The sequence below is a fragment of the Barbus barbus genome, assembly GCF_936440315.1.
Source record: "Barbus barbus genome assembly, chromosome: 9".
In the NCBI taxonomy this organism is placed as follows: domain Eukaryota; kingdom Metazoa; phylum Chordata; class Actinopteri; order Cypriniformes; family Cyprinidae; genus Barbus; species Barbus barbus.
Window position 1 is genome coordinate 33,623,747 of NC_136737.1, and position 12,134 is coordinate 33,635,880.

Consider the following 12,134-nt stretch of genomic DNA (forward strand, 5'->3'; position numbering starts at 1 on the left):
GGATGTAACGATTACCGGTTTGACGATAAATCATGATAAAATTCCCCACGGTTAGTATTACCGTTTCATATTTTAATTATCATTAAAACCGTATTCGATTACCACGATTTGAACAAGTCACGGTAAATAAACACTGTCCGGCATTAAGCAGAGTGTAACAGTCTCACGAGCGCACGGCAGCAGAGTTTCATTGTGAGTGAAAACAGGGCGGACAAGCTGGAAGGTTTTAAGAGTGCTGAGGGAATTATACAAATGAATATATCAGTGCATTAATTATATGAATGTACCTCTGAAGGATCTGACTGTCTTCTGAAACGATTCGATGGCATTTTGTTTTCATCTTAGCTCCATGTAATACCTAAAGGAAGTGTTCTTAAACACAATACTGCTTTGTTCGCGGACTTCACGTGTATCAGCTGTAATTCAGCCTTTCCGTATAAAGCGCCACCTGCTGTCAGACAGTGGATTTACAGACACTTATTTACATTCAGCCTGTGTGCAGTTTCTGTCTGGCCAAAAAACGGACCAAATTTGCATGCCCTGCTGTACATTTTAACCGGTTGATGAAAAACAAGCTTATGTGGATTCTACACATTTAAACAATTCAGTTTACCTTTATATGAAACTTTTTCAAAGCTTTATTTGAACATTTACATTATTTATTATTTGAACATGCTATTAAACAGGTGTCAGTCAAATTGTCATTTAAAATCCAGACCTCATTGGTAATGTTATTGTTTTAGTGATTATGCAAACAAAAAGTCATTTTATTTACTGTTTGTTGATTTTTAAGTATAAAATTTGGTGAAGTGATTTATGTTTCGGTACTTTTTGAACATCTCCAGCACATTTTAACAATACCGTGATAATACTGATAACCGTGATAATTTTGGTCACTATAATCGTGATTAGAAATTTTCATACCGTTACATCCCTAGTGTGTCTGTAGATGATCTGTCTGTGTGTATGTCTGTAGATGATCTGTCTGTGTGTATCTTTAGATGATCTCTCTGTGTGTGTCTGTAGATGATCTGTGTGTGTGTCTGTAGATGATCTGACTGTGTGTGTCTGTAGATGATCTGACTGTGTGTCTGTAGATGATCTGTCTGTGTCTGTAGATGATCTGTCTGTGTGTCTGTAGATTATCTCTCTGTGTGTATGTCTGTAGATGATCTGTCTGTGTGTGTCTGTAGATGATCTGACCGTGTGTGTCTGTAGATGATCTCTCTGTGTGTGTCTTTAGATGATCTCTCTGTGTGAGTCTGTAGATGATCTGTCTGTGTGTGTGTGTCTGTAGATGATCTGACTGTGTGTCTGTAGATGATCTGACCGTGTGTGTGTCTGTAGATGGTCTGGCTGTGTGTGTCTGTAGATGATCTGTCTGTGTGTGTCTAGATGATCTGACTGTGTGTGTCTGTAGGTGATCTGACAGTGTGTGTCTGTAGGTGATCTGACTGTGTGTGTCTGTAGGTGATCTGACTGTGTGTGTCTGTAGATGATCTGTCTGTGTGTGTGTGTCTGTAGATGATCTCTGTGTGTGTCTGTAGATGATCTGACCGTGTGTGTCTGTAGATGATCTGACCGTGTGTGTGTCTGTAGATGATCTGTCTGTGTGTGTCTTTAGATGACCTCTCTGTGTGTGTCTGTAGACGATCTGACTGTGTGTCTGTAGATGATCTCTCTGTGTGTATGTCTGTAGATGATCTGTCTGTGTGTGTCTGTAGATGATCTGACCGTGTGTGTCTGTAGATGATCTGTCTGTGTGTGTCTTTAGATGATCTCTCTGTGTGTGTCTTTAGATGATCTCTCTGTCTGTGTCTGTAGATGATCTGTCTGTGTGTGTGTGTCTGTAGATGATCTGACTGTGTGTCTGTAGATGATCTGACTGTGTGTGTGTCTGTAGATGATCTGGCTGTGTGTGTCTGTAGATGGTCTGGCTGTGTGTGTCTGTAGATGATCTGTCTGTGTGTGTCTAGATGATCTGACTGTGTGTGTCTGTAGATGATCTGTCTGTGTGTATGTAGATGATCTGACCGTGTGTGTGTCTGTAGATGATCTGACCGTGTGTGTGTCTGTAGATGATCTGTCTGTGTGTGTCTTTAGATGACCTCTCTGTGTGTGTCTGTAGATGATCTGTCTGTGTGTGTCTGTAGATGATCTGACTGTGTGTCAGTAGGTGATCTGACTGTGTGTGTCTGTAGATGATCTGTCTGTGTGTGTCTGTAGATGATCTGACTGTGTGTGTCTGTAGGTGATCTGACTGTGTGTGTCTGTAGATGATCTGTCTGTGTGTGTCTGTAGATGATCTGTCTGTGTGTGTCTGTAGATGATCTGTCTGTGTGTCTGTAGATGATCTGACCGTGTGTGTGTGTGTCTGTAGATGATCTGACCGTGTGTGTGTCTGTAGATGATCTGTCTGTGTGTGTCTTTAGATGATCTGTCTGTGTGTCTGTAGATGATCTGTCTGTGTCTGTAGATGATCTTGACTGTGTGTCTGTAGATGATCTGTCTGTGTGTCTGTAGATGATCTGACCGTGTGTGTTTCTGTAGATGATCTGACCGTGTGTGTGTCTGTAGATGATCTGTCTGTGTGTGTCTTTAGATGACCTCTCTGTGTGTGTCTGTAGATGATCTGTCTGTGTGTGTCTGTAGATGATCTCTCTGTTTGTGTGTGTCTGTAGATGATCTGACCGTGTGTGTGTCTGTAGATGATCTGGCTGTGTGTGTCTAGATGATCTGACTGTGTGTGTCTGTAGGTGATCTGACTGTGTGTGTCTGTAGATGATCTCTGTGTGTGTGTGTCTGTAGATGATCTGTCTGTGTGTGTGTCTGTAGATGATCTGACTGGGTGTGCCTGTAGACAACCTGATTTTGTGTGTCTGTAGATGATCTGACTGTTGATGTGCGTGTTCTGCTCTCTTTCAGGTTTGCTGGCTGTAATCTCACTGCTCAGTGTTGTGAGAGTTTGTCTTCAGCTCTACAATCCTCAAACTCTGTCCTGAGAGAACTGGATCTGAGTAGCAATCATCTGCAGGACTCTTGTGTAAAGTTTATTTCTGATGGACTGAAGAGTACAAGCTGTCAGCTGCAGATACTGAGGTATTAACAACATATACAAGATAATTTACAATCAGCTGGTCACAATGTTGATTTGTGTCTGTAGATGATCTGACTGTGTCTGTAGATGATCTGACTGTGTGTCTGTAGATGATCTGACTGTGTGTCTGTAGATGATCTGACTGTGTCTGTAGATTATCTCTCTGTGTGTGTCTGTAGATGATCTGTCTGTGTGTGTCTGTATATGATCTGTCTGTGTGTGTCTGTAGATTATCTCTCTGTGTGTGTGTCTGTAGATGATCTGTCTGTGTGTGTCTGTATATGATCTGTCTGTGTGTGTCTGTAGATGATCTGTCTGTGTGTCTGTAGATGATCAGCCTGTGTGTCTGTTGATGATCTGACTGTGTGTCTGTTGATGATCTGACTGTGTGTCTGTAGATGATCTGTCTGTGTGTGTCTGTAGAGGATCTGTCTGTGTGTGTCTAGATCATCTGACTGTGTGTGTCTGTAGGTTATCTGACTGTGTGTGTCTGTAGATGATCTGACTGTGTGTCTGTAGATGATCTGGCTGTGTGTGTCTGTAGATGATCTGTCTGTGTGCGTCTGTAGATGATCTGCCTGTGTGTCTGTAGATGATCTGTCTGTGTGTGTGTCTGTTGATGATCTGACTGTGTGTCTGTAGATGATCTTACCGTGTGTGTCTGTAGATGATCTGAATTGATGTGTGTGTTCTGCTCTCTTTCAGGTTTGCTGTCTGTAATCTCACTGCTCAGAGTTGTGAGAGTTTGTCTTCAGCTCTACAATCCTCAAACTCTGTCCTGAGAGAGCTGGATCTGAGTAACAATCACCTGCAGGACTCTGGTGTAAAGTTTATTTCTTATGGACTGAAGAGTACAAGCTGTCAGCTGCAGATACTGAGGTATTAACAACATATACGAGATCATTTACAGTCAACTGGTCACAATGTTGATGTGTGTCTGTAGATGATCTGACTGTGTGTGTGTGTGTCTGTAGATGATCTGACTGTGTGTCTGTAGATGATCTGACTGGGTGTGCCTGTAGATGATCTGACCGTGTGTCTGTAGATGATCTGTCTGTGTGTGTGTCTGTTGATGATCTGACTGTGTGTCTGTAGATGATCTTACCGTGTGTGTCTGTAGATGATCTGACCGTGTGTGTCTGTAGATGATCTGACTGTGTGTCTGTAGATGATCTGTCTGTGTGTGTCTGTAGATGATCTGGCTGGGTGTGCCTGTAGATGACCTGATTTTGTGTGTCTGTAGATGATCTGACTGTTGATGTGTGTGTTCTGCTCTCTTTCAGGTTTGCCTTCTGTAATCTCACTGCTCAGTGTTGTGAGAGTTTGTCTTCAGCTCTTCAATCCTCAAACTGTGTCCTGAGAGAGCTGGATCTGAGTAACAATGACCTGCAGGACTCTGGTGTAAAGTTTATTTTGGATGGACTGAAGAGTACAAACTGTCAGCTGCAGATACTGAGGTATTAACAACATATAAGAGATCATTTACAGTCAACTGGTCACAATGTTGATGTGTGTCTGTAGATGATCTGACTGTGTGTGTGTGTCTGTAGATGATCTGTGTGTGTCTGTACATGATCTGACTGTGTGTGTCTGTAGATGATCTGACTGTGTGTAGATGATCTGACTGTGTGTGTCTGTAGACGATCTTACTGTGTCTATGTCTGTAGTTGATCTGACTGTGTGTGTCTGTAGATGATCTGAATGTGTGTGTCTGTAGATGATCTGACTGTGTGTGTCTGTAGATGATCTGACTGTGTGTGTCTGTAGACGATCTGTCTGTGTGTCTGTAGACGATCTTACTGTGTCTATGTCTGTAGTTGATCTGACTGTGTGTGTCTGTAGATTATCTGTCTGTCTGTGTGTGTGTTTGTAGATGATCTGATGTGTGTCTGTAGATGATCTGTCTGTGTGTGTCTGTAGATGATCTGACTGTGTGTCTGTAGATGACCTGACTGTGTGTGTCTGTAGATGATCTGTCTGTGTGTATGTGTGTGTGTGTGTGTGTGTGTGTGTGTGTCTGTAGATGATGTGTGTGTCTGTAGATGATCTGTCTGTGTGTGTGTGTGTGTGTGTGTGTGTGTGTGTGTGTGTCTGTAGATGATCTTTCTGTGTGTGTCTGTAGATGATCTCTGTGTGTGTCTGTAGATGATCTCTGTGTGTGTGTCTGTAGATGATCTGTCTGTGTGTGTCTGTAGTTGATCTGACTGTGTGTGTCTGTAGATGATCTGAATGTGTGTCTGTAGATGATCTGAATGTGTGTCTTTAGATGATCTGTCTGTGTCTTTAGATGATCTGTGTGTGTGTCTGTAGATGATCTGAATGTGTGTCTGTAGATGATCTGAATGTGTGTCTTTAGATGATCTGTCTGTGTGTGTTTGTAGATGATCTGAATGTGTGTCTGTAGATGATCTGAATGTGTGTCTGTAGATGATCTGAATGTGTGTCTTTAGATGATCTGTCAGTGTGTGTCTGTAGATGATCTGTGTGTGTGTCTGTAGATGATCTGAATGTGTGTCTTTAGATGATCTGTCTGTGTGTGTCTGTAGATGATCTGTGTGTGTGTCTGTAGTAGGGATGCGCGGTATACCGATACTGGAAAAATACCGGTATATATTATATTTCAAACGGTACGATATCATAATTTTGCTCAATTCGGTATTTCATACGCTGCAGTTGCAAAGTGCTTCCCAAATTGCTGCGCAACCGGTAAATGTGACAACAGAACAACACGATGGATCAAACAGATGAAACTCAGCGCACCCAAAATTAATAAATAAAGAGAACAGTAGAAGTGAAATATGGCATTACTTTGGATAAAAAACAGATGACAAAGGTGAAGGAACTGGCCTTACTGCACCTGTATGCAAGCGTTGCTATAGGCCTAAATCATGTTGCCACAGGAACACATCAAATCTTTTTAAGCATTTGTCGCTTGCTCATCCTGATCTTTTCAAAGAATTAAGAGATCGACAGGTGAGTGCATCATTCATAAATTCTGATTTGATTTGACCTTTTATTTACATCTGATCAACGCACATTCAGATGTAATACAGTAAGCGCAAATGTGCATGTGAGACACGCTAGAATCAATGAAGTTTTGGTCACGTAATACATGCACTTGCATTTCATACAATCACATTTTAATTGGATATGAATTGATCAAGAGTTTTGCTATATTAATTTTAGTATCAATGATATTTAGGGCATGTTTCTGACGCGCTGCCGAACGCTAATATGAAGCAAGTGAGAGAGTGAGATTTATATTTAATGCTTTTTCTTTGGTTGAGCCTGAAATCTGAAAACAATCTGAGAGAGAGAAATAATAACATGATTTTGAACATTACTTTGACTGTTAGAATAACACTTGTTGCATCAATTGCGCAACTTCAGTGCTATTTTTTTTCTTCAAAATGAAACCTATGTTTCCGGTAGGTTTTTTTTTTAAGGAGACATTTAGTTTGCACTGTGTTTGTACTGAAAAGATAAGATTTGAATATATTTATAATGCAGTTAGCCTATTTTTTTTTTCTCCAACATCAAAATGTAACCTATGTTCCCTTTAGGTTTTTTGTTACAGTTTGATACAAAGGTATTAACATATGAATCTGTTTTTATTATTATTATTAATAATATATATTTTTTAATTCACTTATCTTTTGAGGCTGGTTATTTGTCACCTGTGGTATCGATTTAGTATCGATACCGAGGTACTACATTCTGGTATCGTACCGAAGCCAAAATTATGGTATCGAGCCATCCCTAGTCTGTAGATGATCTGACTGTTTGTAGTTGATCTGACTGTTTGTCTCTGTAGATGATCTGTCTGTGTGTGTGTGTGTGTGTGTGTGTCTGTAGATGATCTGATTGTGTGTGTCTGTAGATGACCTGGTTTTGTGTGTCTGTAGGTTGTCTGGCTGTATGGTGACAGAGGAAGGCTGTGGTTATTTGTCTTCAGCTCTGAGTTCAAACCCGTCACACCTGAGAGAGCTGGATCTGAGCTACAATCACCCAGGACAATCAGGAGTCCAGCTGCTCAAACACAAACTGGAGGATCCAAACTATAAACTGCAGATACTCAAGTATGTCAAACACTAATACTGACATACTGAATGATGCAGACCTGCATTAATGTGTGTTTGTGTGTTTATAGTGTGGATCATGGAGGAGAGATCATGATGACAGCAGGACTACGAAAGTGTAGGTTTATAAACACACACACACACACACACTCTCTCTCTATCACTCTCTCACACACAGTTATGGCAGCCAAAGAAGCTCGTGTTTGAACTCGCGTGACTTGCTGCATGCTCTCTTTCATATCCTCCACATTTCCAACCCAGCACTGATATCAACCCAAATTGGGTCAAATCAAGTCAGCTTCCTAACCCAGCAGTCTCAGATGAGTGTTTGGATTGAAACAAATACACAGTGTGCGTGTTTATCTGACACAAGCTTCAAATCTGATTTTTTGAAGTTTTTGAAATTTGAATTTTTTTTTGACATGCGCACACTGCAAAAATATAGAGTTTCTCACTGTTTGCACATAATAACCACTCTCTTACACGGTTTCTTTATTTATTTTAAACAGCCGAATTATTAATATTTTATGACATGCCAGGCGTTGTTTGGATGAGCATGATGCTTGTATGTTCAATGCATGGCGTGTGTGTTTCACTAGCTCCGTTCCCGTGGACACCTTTTGTTTGACCTAATTCTGGATATTTCCAGCCTAAGACGTGTGATTAATCCTTATCTAAAGCTGTGTCTACACCAAGAGAACCCATTATAATCAGCTGACGCGGTGACTATCCACACGGGAAGTGGCGCGAGGCGACAAATCTTCTACAGTAACTGATGCCTCCTTCTATTCCCAATCTTGGAAACATGCTTGGTAGACTAAGCACTGAAAGTAAAACAGTGAAAGTAAAAAATAACAGTGCGCATAAGAGAGCAATTGCACGCTTTCGCCAGCATCAGCAAATGCACGCGATCACAGATTAAACACTTCCCTGCTGAAACAGACCCCCCACGTGAAACTGAAATAATAACCCATGATATTTTGGCCATATTGTCCATCTAAGTCATTCCTCCCACACTATCAACAGGCGCATCATGTATGCTACACTTCTTGTACTTCGTTTGGGCACCACAAGGTGTCACTGTGGCCTGAAAGCTTACCCCTCGTCTACTCTGGCTCGACTGCTATTCCTGCGGTAAAACACGCCCTCCTCATTACCCTACAGAGGAAGAAATGTAGAATAAATAAATGTGGGAATAAACAAATGTGAAAATAAATAAAAGTGGAAATAAATAAATGTATAAATTAAAAAATGTATAAAAAATAAATAAATGTGGAAAAAAAAACATAAGGAAATACAATTAAATAATTATTCATTTTTGCTTTTGGTAACATTTTATAATAACGTTCAGTTATAAGTCATTTATAAGTGATTAGTTAATGATTTATCACAGGGATGGGCAACTTCGGTCCTGGAGGGCCACTGTCCTGCAGAGTTTAGCTCCAACTCTAATCAAACACACCTGAACCAGCTAATCAAGGTCTTCAAGATCACTAGAAAGCTACAAGCAGGTGTGTTTGATTAGGGTTGGAGCTAAACTCTGCAGGACAGTGTGTCATGAGGCCGGGCTGCAGGTTTTCCCTTCTCCACCAGAGGTCGCCATCTCCCTTCCTCCCGGACTCCACTCAGCTGATTACACACACTCGTCTCATTGCGCACACCTGTCACACTCATTGCACCCACAGCTGTTCCCTATCTTCACGGACTATATAGTTTTCCCTCTCCCACCACTCGGCCTGGTCGCATTATTTGCATTCTGCTCTAGTCTATTCATGTTCTGACTTTGTGTTTCCGTGTACTGCTAGTGTTCATGTTTTGTATCTGTTTAGTGTGCTGTGTTGGCGGTTTTGTTATTTTCTTATATTAAAGCACCTCACCTGCATTTGGACCCTGACCTCGTCTTTTCGCGGCACTCCTCTCAGCGATCCGTGACACAGTGGCCCTCCAGGACCGAAGTTGCCCATCCCTGATTTATCATTTACAAAACATGATTATGCTTTCGTAGATGATTAATTAGTGATGTGTTAATATTTTTACCTATGTTTTGTAGATTAAGTTATAAATCAACACATGTTTAGATGATGATGAACTAATCATTTACAAAACATGACTATACATTCACAACTGATTAATTAATATGCTAACGATTTACAAATCTATCATAAGTTATCTTTATAAATAGCATCATGAAATAATCATTCAGATCCTTAATGTTTAATAGTTATTAGTTAATATATTATTAATCACTTATAAATCATTGAAATTTCAACATTGTACTATTATCTCAATAAACATTATAAATAATTTACAAAGCTTCCTGCATCCCCTAATCTAAAGTGTAAGCTACTCATCAGTTGTAAATGTTTGACAAAGCTTCCGGTTCCAGGTTGATTGTGTGTGTATATATATTTACGCACACACAACTGGAAACCATAAGGTTTGTAACACATTTACAAGTGATGAGTAGTTTATCCTTTAGATTAGGGGATACAGCTCGTGTTCTTCCATCGATGCTGCTGTTCTAATGTAAACCTCTGGTACCTTTAGAAACATCAGTGCTTGTCTCATCTTCTGAACAGCTGCAGGAAACTGAGCAGGAAACTCAGAAACAACTCAAACCTCCTTAACCACACGCGTCTAGAATTTAATCATGCTAACTAGTCATACACTTGATTGTTGAAACAACATTTAAAAACACATTCAAAAGGACTTCATATCTTCTTTTAACTTATGTTCATCGTTCATTTAGCAATTTTTAGCCTTAATATGAAAATATGCATCAACGTAGCAAACCCGCAGGAAGACCTCAGTGTTTCTTTTTGTTGACAACAGCAGATTTATAAATGATTCTCATTATGAATTTGGTGATGATGATTGTCGTATGTATCACATTGTCACATGTTACTGAGAAACTGACAAATAACACTGTTTCAGGACAGATTTTCCTCAGGCTTTGAACCCCAGCTAACGAGCAGTTCATCATCGCTGTGAGAATGCATGCAACTCCATTTGGCGATATTAATAATTATACAGTAACCAGCAACAACAGGCGGATGCAGTCCTCTTCTCATCAGAGACATGAGATGCGGTGCTAAACGTGAATGCAAAGTCTCTGTCTGTCGGTGCTTGTAATGATTTTGCGTCTTTCTCTGACAGTTTTAAATGCTTCCACACTGCTGCATTAGTGCACGCCTCTATCTGATCGTGTCACGTCATTGTTCGGTACAATTTATTCAGTCTTTTTGCTTATTCGGTTGCTGAACATTTGGTGCATCCCTATATTTGCCAGCAGTGAAAAGCTAATGCTGTTAACTCTTTCCCTGCCATTGACGAGATATTTTGTCCATTAAGAGATAACAATTCTCCGCCATTGACAAGTTTTTACAGCAGTCCGTGTTCTAGGTGTATTACGGTAAGGAAAGGCCTAGCGCATGTCCTGAATGAGTTACAGGACTTGGGGTCTTGCGGGTCCGAATACAAGACGATCAGCATAAATGGAAGAATCAGAGAAAATGTAGATCAAATATGTAGATCATGTTTTGACCGTTTTGAATCTGATCGGGACGAAGTAGTCAGTGAGGGAGATGCCTTTACAGACACAGAAACATCTCTAGTTGTGTTGTGGGTACACCGATAACCCGTCATTGTGTGTGTGTGTGTGTGTGTGTGTGAGAGAGAGAGAGAGAGAGAGAGAGAGAGTATGTATGTGCGTAACCTGTGTGTGTGTGTGTGAGAGAGAGAGTATGTATGTGTGTAACCTGTGTGTGTGTGTGTGTGTGTGTGTGTGTGTGTGTGCGTGTGAGAGAGAGAGAGAGTATATACAGTGGGTACGGAAAGTATCCAGACCCCCTTAAATTTTTCACTCTTTGTTATATTGCAGCTATTTGCTAAAATCATTTAAGTTCTTTTTTTTCCCCTCATTAATGTACACACAGCACCCCATATTGACAGAAAAACACAGATTTGTTGACATTTTTGCAGATTTATTAAAAAAGAAAAACTGAAATATCACATGGTCCTAAGTATTCAGACCCTTTGCTCAGTATTTAGTAGAAGCACCCTTTTGATCTAATACAGCCATGAGTCTTTTTGGGAAAGATGCAACAAGTTTTGCACACCTGGATTTGGGGATCCTCTGCCATTCCTCCTTGCAGATCCTCTCCAGTTCTGTCAGGTTGGATGGTAAACGTTGGTGGACAGCCATTTTTAGGTCTCTCCAGAGATGCTCAATTGGGTTTAAGTCAGGGCTCTGGCTGGGCCATTCAAGAACAGTCACGGAGTTGTTGTGAACAGGGCAGTTGTTGTGTAGAGAGTTTTACGTATATGCATCTGCAATATGCTGCAGCATCCATACAGTACACACAGAATCGTATCTTTCCAGGGTGTGATATGATATCAGTTCAGTTGAATTTTACAAGAAACACTCTCAGACTACCTCAGGAGGTGGTGTGAGTACAGTTTACTCCTGGATTTTAGTGCAGTTCACGTAAAACACACTCTGGGAAAGCAAAGCACTCTGTGTACATATTCATTTTACATAAACAGCATCTGAAAACCTCTACACAGTAAACTCCCCAGAATAAAATTAACTCTATTCAGAGAACATTTGGTCCCACTCTACATAGAGTTAAAGTAACACTGAAGCAGAGCTAAAGTTAATGAGATAATTAAGTGATTAATTAAATGCTGATTGAGTATTAGTGATGAACACCTGCTGTTAACAAGCAGAATCACTTCAGTCACAGATGAAATCAACTGAAATAAAACAAGACATTAAATCTCTGAAGATCTGATTAAACAACTCCACAAACAGCATCAGCAGCTTCACTCATTAATAACCAGACTGACTTTATTGTATGTCTACTGAAGCTCTTAACTGAGAATTAACAGAGGTTTAGATGATGTTTTAAGAAAAAAACTAAACCAAAACACATGATGCCACCATAATGGTGGTCAGC

The 12,134-nt window shown here is 40.4% G+C and overlaps 2 protein-coding genes across 4 annotated transcripts in view; both read left to right on the top strand.

Moving 5' to 3' along the window:
• Positions 1-12,134, top strand: part of LOC306875141 (uncharacterized protein) — a 264,860-nt gene that overhangs the window by 205,238 nt on the left and 47,488 nt on the right. The window lies entirely within an intron of this gene.
• LOC306875128 (protein NLRC3-like) overlaps positions 1-12,134 on the top strand; it is a gene marked incomplete at its 3' end in the record, with an annotated part of 134,957 nt that overhangs the window by 40,957 nt on the left and 81,866 nt on the right. For all 3 annotated transcript variants that reach the window (XM_079425542.1, XM_079425541.1, XM_079425543.1), the window contains 5 exons: positions 2,926-3,099; positions 3,803-3,976; positions 4,381-4,554; positions 7,003-7,176; positions 7,248-7,294. In XM_079425542.1, the coding sequence (XP_079281668.1) occupies positions 2,926-3,099; positions 3,803-3,976; positions 4,381-4,554; positions 7,003-7,176; positions 7,248-7,294 (743 nt within the window). The remainder of the gene's footprint in view (positions 1-2,925; positions 3,100-3,802; positions 3,977-4,380; positions 4,555-7,002; positions 7,177-7,247; positions 7,295-12,134) is intronic.